Source organism: Caretta caretta, chromosome 5 (genome assembly GCF_965140235.1).
Source record: "Caretta caretta isolate rCarCar2 chromosome 5, rCarCar1.hap1, whole genome shotgun sequence".
In the NCBI taxonomy this organism is placed as follows: domain Eukaryota; kingdom Metazoa; phylum Chordata; order Testudines; family Cheloniidae; genus Caretta; species Caretta caretta.
Genome location: NC_134210.1, coordinates 122,632,463 through 122,646,553, shown reverse-complemented (window position 1 = coordinate 122,646,553; position 14,091 = coordinate 122,632,463). Strand labels below are relative to the sequence as shown.

General features: G+C 42.9%; 1 protein-coding gene across 10 annotated transcripts in view; it reads left to right on the top strand.

Annotated features, from left to right (window-relative positions):
• PALM2AKAP2 (PALM2 and AKAP2 fusion) overlaps positions 1–12,081 on the top strand; it is a 388,058-nt gene extending 375,977 nt beyond the window's left edge. For all 10 annotated transcript variants that reach the window (XM_048849554.2, XM_048849553.2, XM_048849551.2 and 7 more), the window contains one exon: positions 9,232–12,081. In XM_048849554.2, the coding sequence (XP_048705511.2) occupies positions 9,232–9,239 (8 nt within the window). In that variant the 3' untranslated portion in view covers positions 9,240–12,081. The remainder of the gene's footprint in view (positions 1–9,231) is intronic.
• Positions 12,082–14,091: the final 2,010 nt, after the last annotated feature.

Below are 14,091 nucleotides of genomic sequence, written 5' to 3'. Positions count from 1 at the left end.
TGACCATTCCCAGCGTGGAAGTTTGCACTGTTGACAGCCAAGAGACCCAAGGCTGCAGAAGCAGGGGCATTTTAAGTCAGGATTGAAGTGTATTGACAGAGCCCTTGAAGGGATGCTTGCACAACCCTTACCTGCGCAAAGCTCTTGGTCTGACACGTAGGGCGGGTCTACGCTGTAAATGTACGTCGGCATAACTACGTCTCTCAGGAGCGTGAAAAATTCCCAACCCTGAGAGAGACAGCTGTGCCGACCTAACCCCCCGCCCAGGGTAGACAGCACAGAGGACTCCCCCACCCCACACACACACTCTCCTTCTCCTTTTGGGTGTCATTTATGAACGACCAACATAGTATCTGTGTATACGTGGCCTGTAAGAGGCAGTACGCTTTAGATTCCTGATTCATGGGCTTCTGGTGGAGATGCCTTTGTGCCTCCCACAGGGAATGGACAGTATTCTGATGGTAAGGTCTAGGGCGGGAGGGAGGAGATAAGTGGGAAAGGAGTGAGAGTTGAAAATGGTTATAGACTAAGGTGAAAATCTGCCATCTGCACTCCCTGTCATTAAACCTCAGCCCTGTGAAATAGCTTTTCAATCTTGGTGTTTTTGGAATGGATTCTCAACTCAGTGCAGAGGTCCTTAGCAACGCAACTCTGATCAGCATTAATTGGAGTCCTGTAACACTGCTGAGCTGTGAATATAGTCTGCTGTGATTTATCTCCTTCAGAATCCTAGGTCGTACATTAAAAGCACACCGGACCTCCTTTTGTTGTTCCACTTTTTAAAAGGACTGCTAATAACTGCATGCTTTCTCACACATGTGCATGTATGGTTATCCTGAAAACTTCCAGTTTTCTCTTGAATGACTACATAACTTTACCAGCTCTAATTCTTAGTGTTCCTTCTACCTACTATACTATAAGGAATACTCTGGTAATGGTTAGTTACAGAGGCAACTGAAAAGTGGTAAGTTTACAGTGCTCACCTTTACAAAATCACCAAATAGCAAGACAGATTAGCTTTGATTGCTGTGGACACTGACCACATTCCAACACACTGCACAGCACCAATAACACATTCTTCTGTTGGGGTTTCCAGATGTAAGTGCGGCTCCCATTGCACTCTGCAGAAGCCCAGTATTTGCATATACTGTAAAAGCAGGATTTAGCACTCAGTATGTACTGTAAATAAAATATCTTCACGCTGCAGAAAGAGTTTTCTTTATTGGTGCTGTTAGTTGTGTGCCTGTCTGGCCAATACTCCAGCATTTAACTTTCTGTTGGACAGCCGTGGTGAATTTCTCAAGAGCAGCCAACCTGTCTGATGCATTTGTGCTGGCAGTTATGTGTGCATGGTTCACTTGTGCAAAGGTTTTTTTGTGCACGGTCTCTTGTACACACAGCTGGTAGAACTTACACCCTCAGCCTTGATTGGAACTCGGTCTCTGCCCATGAATGGGTGATAAAGCACAAAAATCGCTTTTGCAAGGATTTGCATGGAAAGAGTTCTGCATACATAAATCAAGATGACTTTTGAGAACTTAGCTGGAAGTATCCTCAATATTTATCAGCATTAAGACTTAAAAACAAACAACTGGATGCCATCATCAACTGTTGGCTTTTCACCTCACTTGCCTGTAAGCTGTAAGAAGCTGATGGCATTGAGTGCTAGTCAGTTGATCCATTATTCCAAAGAATGTGGCAAGCTCTAACCACCGGTGAAGAAATATGCTCCTACTTTGTTTTGTAGTTTACAAACACCTTATGGTTATGGAATTACTCCCATTTGCAAAAGTTCTCTTGAATTCACTTGTACAAATATTGGAGGATGGAGTATAGTTAATCTTCCTAGTCAATTGCAAGTCAATTTAGACAATATGTGGGAAATCCTTTTCCCCATACCAGTCCCTGGGGATTTTGCCATTAACTTCAGGAGAGCCAGGATTTCAGTCTCTCTGCTGGCATGTCATCTTTGAAATCTTTCTGTGTTTAATTCTGTCAGGCTTAGGTCAGCAGCATCAGAGAGAGATTCAGCTCCTTCACATCAATATTGCCTCTGCTATGGAGAGAAATTAACTAGGGTTGCACAATACTAGTCCGTTTAATTTAGTAACAGGTTCTGGAGTGAGATGCAGTGATACTGAATTCTGTCCCTGCTTGCCTTCTTCATCGGCTGGTGCCAGTGACCAAGTATGGGATAATTCACCAGTAAATTTGTTTCTCTCTATCCTCCACTAGGGGGCAGATGGCTAAAACTTGTACCTGCTTCAGTCATTTTTTTTTTATCCTGTTAATCGTCCACTTTAAAATAAAACTTGGCATTAAAACAATGTTCTGTAACTCCTAACAAGATCTCCGAGCTGAAACCCCAACATGTGTGTAGTAAGAGAGGTGAAGAACAATGTTCACAGTTCTAAAGCATTCCAAATATTTATTTATATTTGTCTGTCGTTTCAACGTTTCTGCCATCTGAAATCTCTCTGTTTAATGTGACTTTGTGGTCAAATTCATTTTTCCAGACAGAACATACTTTTTACATCAGTTGGCTATTTTCATTAGAACTCTTTCCATTACGAGGTAGCCTTGTCAATTATTCAGTCGAAGCCTGAGAGAAGCACTCCTAGCTTTGTTAATGTTATAATCTTTGTGGAGCCTGTGTGCCAATTTTAGAAGCAATTCCAGACAAGTGAGAAAATCCAGAGAGCAGTAACAGCAAAGGAGATGTCCATTCCCAGTCCTGGTTTTTCAGCATGTGCATTTTACATGCAGGATGCAATTTATCGGGGAGTTAGGCACCTAACTCCTGTAGGGATAATTGTGCTGTCAGCTCCACTAACACAACGCCATGCACGAGTGTGGCCAAGCGCAGAGGGCAAGATTCCAATACCTTGACTTGCCCTGATTAGCACCTTACTTCACGAATAGTCCTGCTGACTTAAATCCACTTGCTGGACACTTCAGCATACACCAGTGTCGCCACCCTAAGCCACATAAGTGCAGCACAGGGTATATGGTTCCTTACTGTCCGCTCCAAATTATAGGTCTTTACTACTTGTGCTAAATGAGAATCGCTATGGTCTAACGCTAGGACCCATGCCTATATTTAGAGCTCTGAGCTGTGGACCAGATTCTGATGTCTTTTCTCCAGCGAGAAGTCCATTTACTTCACTCCATTGCTGGACACTTATACAGACACCACAGGACATCAGTGGCAGTAAATAACTACTCAGTTGAAATAAGAAAAGGAGGACTTGTGGCACCTTAGAGACTAACCAATTTATTTGAGCATAAGCTTTCGTGAGCTACAGCTCACTTTATCGGATGCATTCAATGGAAAATACAGTGGGGAGAATACAGTGTAGCTCACGAAAGCTTATGCTCAAATAAATTGGTTAGTCTCTAAGGTGCCACAAGTCCTCCTTTTCTTTTTGCGAATACAGAGTAACACGGCTGCCACTCTGAAACCTGTCAGTTGGGGTGGGTGTTTTGGCCCAGAACTGGGTGTATTATGGGCATTCCACACACAAAAAGGACCTAGCTCAGCCTGTTTTGGGGATTCCTTGTATATTTGACACAGGACTAGTTTGGAGTCCATTTAGCTGTCCATTTCACAGATTTTAGTAGAGAAATTGAGCCGTTCCCGATTAGGCCCGCGGCTTCTTACAGTAGAACCTCAGAGTTGCGAACACCTTGGGAATGGGAGATTGTTCGTAACTCTGAACAAAATATGGTTGTTCTTTCAAAAGTTTACAACAGAATATTGACTTAATACAGCTTTGCAAATTTACTCCCCACTGTCTCCTGCCCCATCCCCTCCCTTCCCTCTTCCCTCTGTCCTATTCCCCTATATCCTTTTCTTCTCTCTGCCCTATCCCATCCTCCTTCCTTCCCCACTGCCTCTTTCCCACCACCCCACCCTCTTCCCTCATTTCCCCTGCCCCCCCTTGCCCTGCCCCACCTCAGGCACTCTCCGTAACAGGATGGTGACCATGCAGGGCACCCAGCACACATAGATGGGGAAGGCGACTGGCACTAGGAACTAGGAGGCGGCATCCAGCTGCAGAGACAGCGGCCACCCTCCCTCACCTGGCAGGAGAAGCAGCTCTGTCCCCGAGAAACATGCCAGGAGGGGGTGCAGCATGGGAACAACAGAGCTCCCCTCCATCCCAGCAGGCCAAGCAGAGCAAGCCCTGGGCAGCTCAGTGCTCGCAGAAATCGGCGGGGCAGTGGCACATGATCCCATGTTCCCCCCACATGTCTTACCTCTGTTTGGGGTTGCAATGCCCCCCCGCATCTCCCCAAAACTATCTGTGTGCAGTTGACCCGTCAGTTTGTAACTCTGGTGTTTGTATCGCCACGGTTCTACTGTATCTGATGAGTGTAATGGCAAATACAGAAGGCATGATTCACCACTGCATTATGCCAATTTTCCACCAATGTAATCCTACTGGTTTCAGGGACAGATGTAAAACTGGAGTGATGTAGTGGTGAATCTGGGCCAGGTTTCTCTTCGGTTTCTCTTCATTGGGAGCTTCCAATGTGGTGGTTAGTTAAAGGGTACGTTAGCTTATGAAAGTCTTATCAAAACTTAACAATAAACTGGTTAGCAGTAAATCTGTATAACTCCATGTTCCTCTCTTCCAGAATGTCTTTGATTTATCCCACTCTTCCTTTTTAGCATCCCTTCCTTCTGGCCCATTCCTTCTACTAAAATAATGCAGGGGCAGGTCTTGAAGTCTTTGCTCAGCCTTCCAGCAAAACTGCCATTGATTTCAGCAGGTCAAATGCTGAGGAGAGCTAATCAATGGAACTGCTGCTCATCAATTTCAAGGCCAGTTGGGACCATTGTGATCATCTCAGCTGAGCTCTGGCATGCCACATTATTCCCCAAAACAATTCCTAGAGCAGATCTTTTAGAAAAACATCCAATCTTGATTTAAAAATTGCCAGTAATGGAGAATCCACCATGACCCTTGGTAAATTGTTTCCATGGTTAAGTACTCTCATGTTAAGAATTTACGCCTTATTTCCAGTATGCATTTGTCTAACTTCAACTTCCAGCCATTGGATCATGTTAGACCTTTCTCTGCTAGATTGAAGAGCCCATTATTAAATATTTGTTCCCCATTTAGATATGTATAGACAGCGCAATCAAATCATCCCTTACCCTTGTCTTTGTTAAACTAAATCAATTAAGCTCTTGACTCTCTCTACATGGTACGTGTTCTGATCCTTTAATCATTCTCGTGGCTCTTCTGTGAACTCTTTCCATTATTTCAACATCCTTCTTGAATTGTGAGCACCAAAACTGGACACAGTATTCCAGCAGCGGTCGCACCAATCCCAACTGTATGGACACTTTTTTCCTATTCAAGAGTCCCCTGCTTAGTATCTCAGGATCAAATTAGCCCTTTTCGCCACAGTGTCACAGTGGGAGCTCAAATTCAGCCGATTATCAAATGCCCCCTCCCTCACACCAAATCTTTTTCAGAGTCTGCTTCCCACAATAGAGTCCTGTTTGGCCTACGGTCTTTGTTCCCACACCCATACATTTGCATTTAGCCATATTAAAAGGTATATTGTTTGCCTGCACCCAGTCTACCAAGTGATCCAGATTGCTCTGAATCAGTGACCTGTCCACTTCATTCTTTACCACTCCCCCAATTTTTGTCATCTGCAAACTTTATCAGTGATGATTTTGTTTTCTTCCAGGTCATTGATAAAAATGTTAAGTCACATAAGGTAGAGAATTGATCCTTGCGTGACCCCAGTGGAAACACACCTGTTTGATGACGATACCCCATTTACAATTACATTTTGAGACCTATCAGTTAGCCAGTTTTTAATCCATTTAATGTGTGCCATGACAATTTTGTATTCTAGTTTTTTAATCAAAATGTCATGCAGTCCTAAGTCAAATGCTTTACAGAAGTCTAAAGTATAGTACACCAAAAGAGACATTAAAGTCATTTGAAGCTGTGGTGCCTTGCACTTCTCATTCTTTGGCCCAGTGAGAGTTATGACCAAGTTAAAAACTTAAGTGGAGACTTTGTGGACCAGCTGATAGACATGATGGTTGTTTGCTACCATGCCTCAATACAGTGTTGATAATTCTTACACAGGGGAAATAAATATCCTGCTTCATCCTCTCCAATTACTAGTCAGTCTTTAATGCTAATTTTGAATAGTTATAGAAATTCTAGTAACAAAGCTGTAGCGGGTAGATGCATTCAGTAGGTTATTGGATCTATGCAAACTTTGGGCCAGATCCTCAGTTGAAGTCATTTACACCAGCTGAGGATTTAGCCCAGTGGTTCTCAAAATTTTGAACTGGTAACCCCTTTCACACAGCAAGCCTCATAGTGCGACCCCCCCCCCCAATAAATTAAAAACACTTTTTAAAATATTTAACACTATTATAAATGCTGGAAGCAAAGTGGGATTTGGGGTGGAGGCTGACGGCTCATGACCCCCCACGTAATAACCTCACAACCCTCTGCGGGGTCACGGCCCCCAGTTTGAGAACCCCGATCTAGCCCATAGTATTTGTTCCTGCCAGCCATGTTCTTTGACTGAGAACAGTGTTGACGTATAATAGGTTAGCAGCTTTAAACCAGTGATGAGGAGGGACAAAGGGGGCGTAATGGAGGGAAGGATGTTCTCTTTGCTCTCGGGTTTTTGGTAGCTTAAAGTTAACATAGTGCCGATCCAAAGAAGAAATATTAAACCAAAAGGCCAGATCCAGCACTGAAGTCAGTGGAACCATGTTTATTTCACACCAGGTGAGGATCTGGCCCTAGAACACTGGGACTAAAACAAAATCCATCCTGTTTTATGTTAGCCTGAAACTAAGGCCCAAATTGTGCAGTCCTTTCTAAAGCAAAACTCTCCTCTTCTGGCAGGGTGGTTTTGCTCAGATAAGGGCCTCCGATTTTTGCCCTGAGTTTGGTGACTTTTGTATTTACTTTTCATATCCTGTTAGAATGTTACTTCTCCTTTACCCTGCACTTCTCTTTAATGCTCACTCCCGTTTTCTCCTGCTTCTGCCGCTGCTCGGCAACGCTCCCCAGTTCTGAAGCTAAGAAAGCACCACTTTGTATTTCCTATTGTGCTGAAGCTAAAAGAGCGACTGTGTTCCTTTGTTCCTTCTGAACAAGTTATCAAGAAAACCTGGGCAATGGTGCCGCACCCCTCTGAGATCTTGTCCTAGGGCATGGTTTATGCAGTCCGAATCCCTAACACCTCATTTAAACCATTAGTCCCCAGCTTTGTAGCTGCAGCAGGCTCAATAGGCCATTAGTGCCTCTGGGGAGTTTTGTTCAAGAAGTGGTGCGGGGGTTTTATTGTGTAAACATATTGGTGGCTGTGTGAGCACCACTTTCCTCTGCTGGATGGAATCAGACCTGCTTCCCTTTGAATGGTCTTGCCTTCTGATGGTTTACAAAGAGGATATAAGTAGCTTTATGCAGATCTTCAGTAATGTAACATTCCGGTAAACCTGACTGAGCTCTAGGCATGCACAGTTCCTCCCCATCGCTGCCAGGAAAGGAGATATGGCTTCAACTCAATACTGCGTGTGCTGGCTTAGTTTCACCTTGAGTTTGCGGGTTTGTTGATCCACAGGCTCAAAAGAAATTAGAGGGCATGCAAACTACAAGGCACAAACAAAGCTTTGCCAAACCCCTTCTTTCCCCAAACTGCTGAGTGTCCCTGAGCTCTAAGTGCAAGTTTGGATCCTAGTGTTAGACCACAGAGAATATTCTCATTTAGCGCAAGTAACAATGATTTGTAGCTGTCCGTCAGGAGTTGTAGTCTCCTTACTGCATATATGCAGCCTAGCTGGAAACCCCGACATCTGTGAACGAGTCTGGTCATGGATTGTTACAAGCTGCAAGACCAAGTAACCTCTACTCACCCACCAACCGGCAGCTAGGTTACCTTCAGCTGCTCTTTGTATCTAGAGTCCTCATTCTTACATTCAGATATTCTGATATTTGTAATCAGGATTGGAGCCCTATTGTGCTGGGCTGTCTATAGACATAACATAACACAGTCCCAGCCCCAGAGACCAGATAGTCTGTACAGGGCCAAGACATGCCCTAGATGTGTAGAGCACACTGGTGGGGCAGGGGACAACAAGGGTGGCAGTAATAGAAATACAGGGCTGCATGCACTAGCTAACCTGGACACTTTAGAGGCGTCCTCGTTGGTTTGGATTTTTCAACCTAAATCTTTAAACCCCTTGAAAATGTTTCTCATGAGGGATCTGGTTGAAAGTCCTTAGAAGTCATTGAGCATCTTTCCATTGATTTCAGTGGGCTTTGGATTGGGTTCAAACTTTAGATCACCCATGAGGTTCTTCTCTGGCATTGGTTAAGCCTGGGAACGTTCTAAAATGTTTGGGGAGATGTGGAGGAGTGGGGACAAACACCATGCGGAAGGAAGGATCTGATGGAGTATGTCTTTTATTCCCCGAGGGGGAAATTCACCCTTGTGCCGGTGGCAAAGACCAGGCCTGTGTATCACATCATCCCTGTTTAGGCATGAGGTGTGTGGTTTTTCACCCAGAGGACTCTGTGTTCTTCCATGCATGTGTTCCAAGCAATGGCTTTTTCATTGATTTTGCTTCAATCCAAACACCACAGCATGCAAGTGTGAAGGATCCTTGTGTCTACAGGTAATGACACGTTCAAATGATAAACAGTCTGCAAGACAAAGAGCCAGATCCAAAGCCGATTGAAGTCAATGACAAGGCTCCCATTGTCTACAGTGGGCTGGAACTGTGCCTCAGATAAGGTTTATGTATGTGTGTGGTTACCTTGTGCTGTACGTAGTCCCCGCATGAGAGAGTGAAAATGGATCCTTCGTAACCATCCTCCCCCTGCTGGCTGTCACTTGACCTATCTGCATTGGGATGGGGAGTATGCAGATATCCTGAGTTAGGCCTGCAGAGATAGACTTGACTTCTCCACTTCTTACTTAGGCTGCTGTATGAATAGTAGGATTTAAACAGTCCAGCTTGGACTTTATGGGCTATTTGGTGTAACCCTTGCTCACACTGGCAAGCCCTTAGAGACATAAGTAGCCCGGGTTATGCTGCTCATGTGATTGAGTAGTGAGTGTGGACGGCATGATTTAGCTCTATGTGTGCTAGTAAGTATGGGTGGGGAAAGATGGATATTAGAGAGGCGTGGAAGAAGGCAATCAAATGAAGTGGTGTTTTTTCTTTTCCAGGTCCTTGAGGCTACCAGGGTGAATCGCAGGAAGAGTGCCCTGGCATTGCGCTGGGAGGCTGGAATTTATGCCAACCAGGAAGAGAATGAATAATCCCCTTGCAATAAAACAGGTGTTCGGAACCGAGAAACCAAAAGAAAAAGAAAAATAAAGCAGCAGCATTTAATCCCATATTTATTAAAGATACAACAAGCTCACTGATCCACAGAGACAGGATTGCTCCATCTCCAGGCACCATTAGTGAAAGAGAAAAACCCACCCACAAAATCCGCCCCCCTTTCTCGCCCCTCCCCAAAAGAAAGAATGAGAGGATGTTAGGCATGGACTGGGTCAAGGAAGGGTGTCGTCGCCATTGGCAGAAGCAGCAGCAGACCCATTGCAATGGATCCGCATGGGAGGCTGAAGGAGTTGGCAAAAACTCAAGGCAGGGCAAATATATGTGCTTCCTTCTAACTGAATTTCCAGCCCTGGTTTGTATAACGAGAGTTTGGCCCAGAGTAGCCTGGTGTGTCACCAGGCTTCCTTTGGACTTGCCTGCAGCTTCTCCGTCATCCCAGCTGCTGCATTAAGAACGTTAATGTTTGGTTTACCCTAGATAGCCATAAAATGCAATGATTTTTTTTTTTTGCTGTTATTGGGGGACGGAGGGGGGTTGCTGATTCCCCCCCCCTTTTTTTTTTCTTAATTTATCATTTAAAAATTGGAGGCTGTTATTGGAAATGTACAATCCATGTTTTGCAGTCAGAATATTTAATAAAGCACCCCATTCGTTGCAAACACAATCTGTCAGTTTAGGAGAGAGGTAGAGGGGAATGCCAAGCCAAACGGATAATCTTAGCTTTAGGATCCTGTATATTTGCAATATGAACTGGTCTCCAGTTTCTCAGTGCATATTTCCATAACTGTTCCTAAATATACAATCTGTATTTAGCGGGCAATGACTGTTTTTATGATGGGTGTGGGCAGAGACGTATGTACAAAATGAATAAAGTTTGAATAACCTGAGTCAGAAAGGTGAGGGGGGAACACACACAAAAAATGACATTTAATTTTTACTAAGGCAATAATTTAATCAAGCCAGATGCTGGCAAAAACAGAGGTATGAAGCAATGGAAAAAAAGTTATGTTTTTAATTATATTTATATAGGGTAAAGGGCCTTGGAGTAAATGTAGAGTATGCAGGTTTCCAGGAAATAAAAAGTTAAAGAAGGTAATAGAGAGAGTGTGTGTGAGAGAGAGAGAGAGGCAAGAAAAAGGATTATTTTTGCTGTTCAACCAGTGTTTTCAGAGCTAAAAGCAAAATAGAGAACCTTTAGTTCGTGCATAGTCTTGGAATCAGTGACAAAGGGTGTTGTGTGTCTGGGTGTGAGCGCGCACATGTGTGTGAGGTTGGAATTCTAGAATGAACAAGAGCTATGGGTGTACAGATTTATTTTCTCCAGAGCTGTTTGCCAGCTATAGGGGTGAGTGAGAATTTCTTTTTTATGAAAAGGGATATAAAATGGCACTGAGCTGATACAGTATTTGTAATATTAAAATTTGACCTGAGATGGTATTTGCATGAATCACAATTGCGAAGTATTGAGCAGTTTTGTAATCTGACATTTAGGAAAGAAATGTGGTATTTATTCTTGTGCTTTGTATTCATATGTAGTATAGAGGCTGCCAGGTTTACTCTTTCTTTTCATGCAAAGCAAAACAATACGTATTTTACAACCGGGAACCATAATTTCTGGACTAGAAGTTATCAAGTTTAGGAGACATATACATGTATGTATTGTTTTTATAAACCTAAAATTATTATTTTAACTTCTTTTAAAATAAGCCAAGAGGCTGATTCTCCCCTAAATCCCTCTTCTGTTTTTCATACTGCTCTGTGACCTGATATGGTGTTTTATTCTGAGGCTCACCTAAAACAGCTTTAGATACTGTGAACATTATTCTGGTGCTTTTATTGGGCAAACACAGAGATTGCAACCAAAAGATTTTTTTTTTTTAATTTCTTTCCAGCCTGTGGTTTGACACGTCGCACATGTTCCTTTACACAGTCAAACATTTTGAAGCCTGTGTTCAGGGATTGTAGTAAAAGTGGCAAATAAGCATTAATTAAACCGGTTCTATGAATTGCCTATTAACAAAAGAAAACCCTTTTGAACTGGACAATTGTCTTGTATTGATTTCTTTAAAGTGAGTCATACTTAAGAGTATACACATATACAAATAGACCAGCTGTTTGGAAATGCAAATCTAGTCGATTCGGACCCGGTTCAATAAAGGTGTGTTACCAGTAGATTATAGGAAGTATAATTCCACAGACTCAGTAGTCTGTTGCCCAGCTGATGGGCAGGTATTGTTTGTAGTAACACTTACAGGAGTTGCACACCTGTATTGAGAGGGGGTTTGGATCCCTCTTGGTTTGAGGAGAGCATAGATGAGTCTTGGAAGGGGCTTCTCTAGCAATATTACATGGTATCAAGCTGTATGTCACGAGTGGCTCATTACTGAGAAATAGTCTTACATCAAGGCACGTACATTTGAACTTCTCACTGCAGTGGTTGGATTCTTACAGCTTTTGCTCCCTTTGAAATGAATTTGCTTCTCCCTCTGCGTGGTTGCAGTTACCTAGGGCTGAGGGCATTGTCGGGAGTTCCTGGCTCTCTCTCACCTCTTAAGACACATGCATCTGTTGTTTTCTTGAGGGATTATTTTTTGTAAGTAAAAAATAAATACCTAAATAAAACATTGGTTGTCACTTCTTCAGCTTGATATTGCTTGTCACGGGGCATCTCCTGCTTTGCGTGCTCCTTCCCCTCAACCCCTGCTGTGAAAATAAAGTCAGTCTCCTATAAAGCCGGTGTGGTTTTGCCATCTTGGAAGCCTTTGCGCTGGGATGGAATCTAAGCTGCGTTTTCACATACCCTGCAATAAAAAATGTTTGCATGCACCAGTCCAGTGCCGCTCCCTCTCTACCATGCAACACTTTCTCTTCGAGAAGTTATGGAAACAAAATCATCATGGTCAGCAGCACATGGCTCAGTGCTATGATACTTTACATGCTCTGCAGTTTACTTGCCTCTTCTTTATTGCAGTTGCATGCTACCAAGCATCGATGTCTATAAATAGAGGCAGGCCTACATCTCTCTATATAAATCAATCAAATGCAACAAAGGACCGCTACTGCCAAATTAATTTGGTCTCCACAAAAGAAATTATTAAAAAAACACCTTTTCTGTGACAAAGACTGGTTTCAGTGCACGTGTGTAATGAAAAATAGTTCAGCATTGGAATTGTAACTGTCCCGTTTTTGGCTACAAATGCAGGTTTCCTGAGTTGTTGTTTCGAAAAGCTGCTCGTTTTGGCTTCATTTTGCTCCTTATCCAGATTATGTGAAAGTAAAAAGAGTAACAGTTGTTTGGTTTACAGCCAAAAGGTGGCGCTGTTGTCATGTTTTATCAACCAATCTGACCAGCCCAGGTTTTCTGTATACATTAACCACTTAAATGTTGTTATCCTGCTTTTGTTTTATAGTGACTGTGAGTCATACAATGCAAGTATATTGTTATTTTCTCATTAAAACAGAAACCTGTGTTGAGTTTCTATAATAATAGCTGTTCCTTAAAAATGCTTGCAATGCTCTTTCGTAAGATTGGCAAGTAAAATTGGAGGTAGATACCACGGGGAGGAGAAATATGCTCTCATTCCATCAACACAAACAGCTGCTAAAAGTAATGTGTTGTGTGGGGTCCTAAATATTGTACCTGCTGTTCTTTTCCCACAGTTTTCAGTCTGTCTGTTGCTGTTTTTTTCATCTAGGTGAGCGGAAAGTCTGATCTATGGGGGGAGGGAGGTAGTACCGTCTGACTGGAGAATAGCTAATGTCATACCTGTATTTAAGAAGGGGTGTGGGAGAGTGATTCGGTCAATTACAGACCTGTTAGTCTGACCTCAGGAATATGCAAGGATTTAGAGCAAACTTTGAAGGAAAGAATAATGGTGTTCATAGCGGTAAATAGTAATGGGAAGGTAATTCAACATGGGTTTACCAAAGGTAGATCACGTCAGACTAATCTGATTTCTTTAAGAAAATAACTGATTTTTTTAGTTGAGAGAAGCGCAGTCGATCTCAGTAAAGCATGTGACACAGAACCACGTGGGAAATTATTAGTTAAATTAGGGAAAATGGGGATCAGTACAAGCATCGTAATGGGGATAAGGAATTGGCTAAAGGGGAGAAGGCAATGGATGGTGCTGAAAGGTGAATTATCAGATTGGAGAGAGATTACTAGTGGTTCCTCACGGTTTGGTCATTGGACCCATCTTATTCAATGTGTGTATTAATGATCTTCCCACAAGAACAAATGGATATAAACTGGCCCTGAACAAATTCATTTAATTCTGGCTAAAATATCAGTGGCTGAGCTTGCCCCCTAGGGCCTGACTATATCTACAGACACCAGGCCACCGAGTGATTCTCTTCTAGAAGTAAACACCAAATACAGTACAATAGAACCTCAGCGTTACACACACCTTGGGAATGGAGGTTGTTCGTAACTCTGAATGAAACATTATGGGGGTTCTTTCAAAAATTTACAACTGAACATTGACTTCATACAGCTTTGAAACTTTACTATTCAGAATAAAAATGCTGCTTTCCCTTTATTTTTACTCAATTTTTTTTTTTTTTTGGTCTCTGCTGCTTCCTGGTTGTGTACCTCTGGTTCCAGGGTGTGGCTGACTGGTCGGTTCATAACTCTGGTGTTTGTAACAATGACGTTCTACTGTACTTTGAGCTGGATTCTCAGCTGCTGGAAGTCAGCGTAGTCCTGTTGACTTCATTGGAGCTTTGCCATTTTATACCAG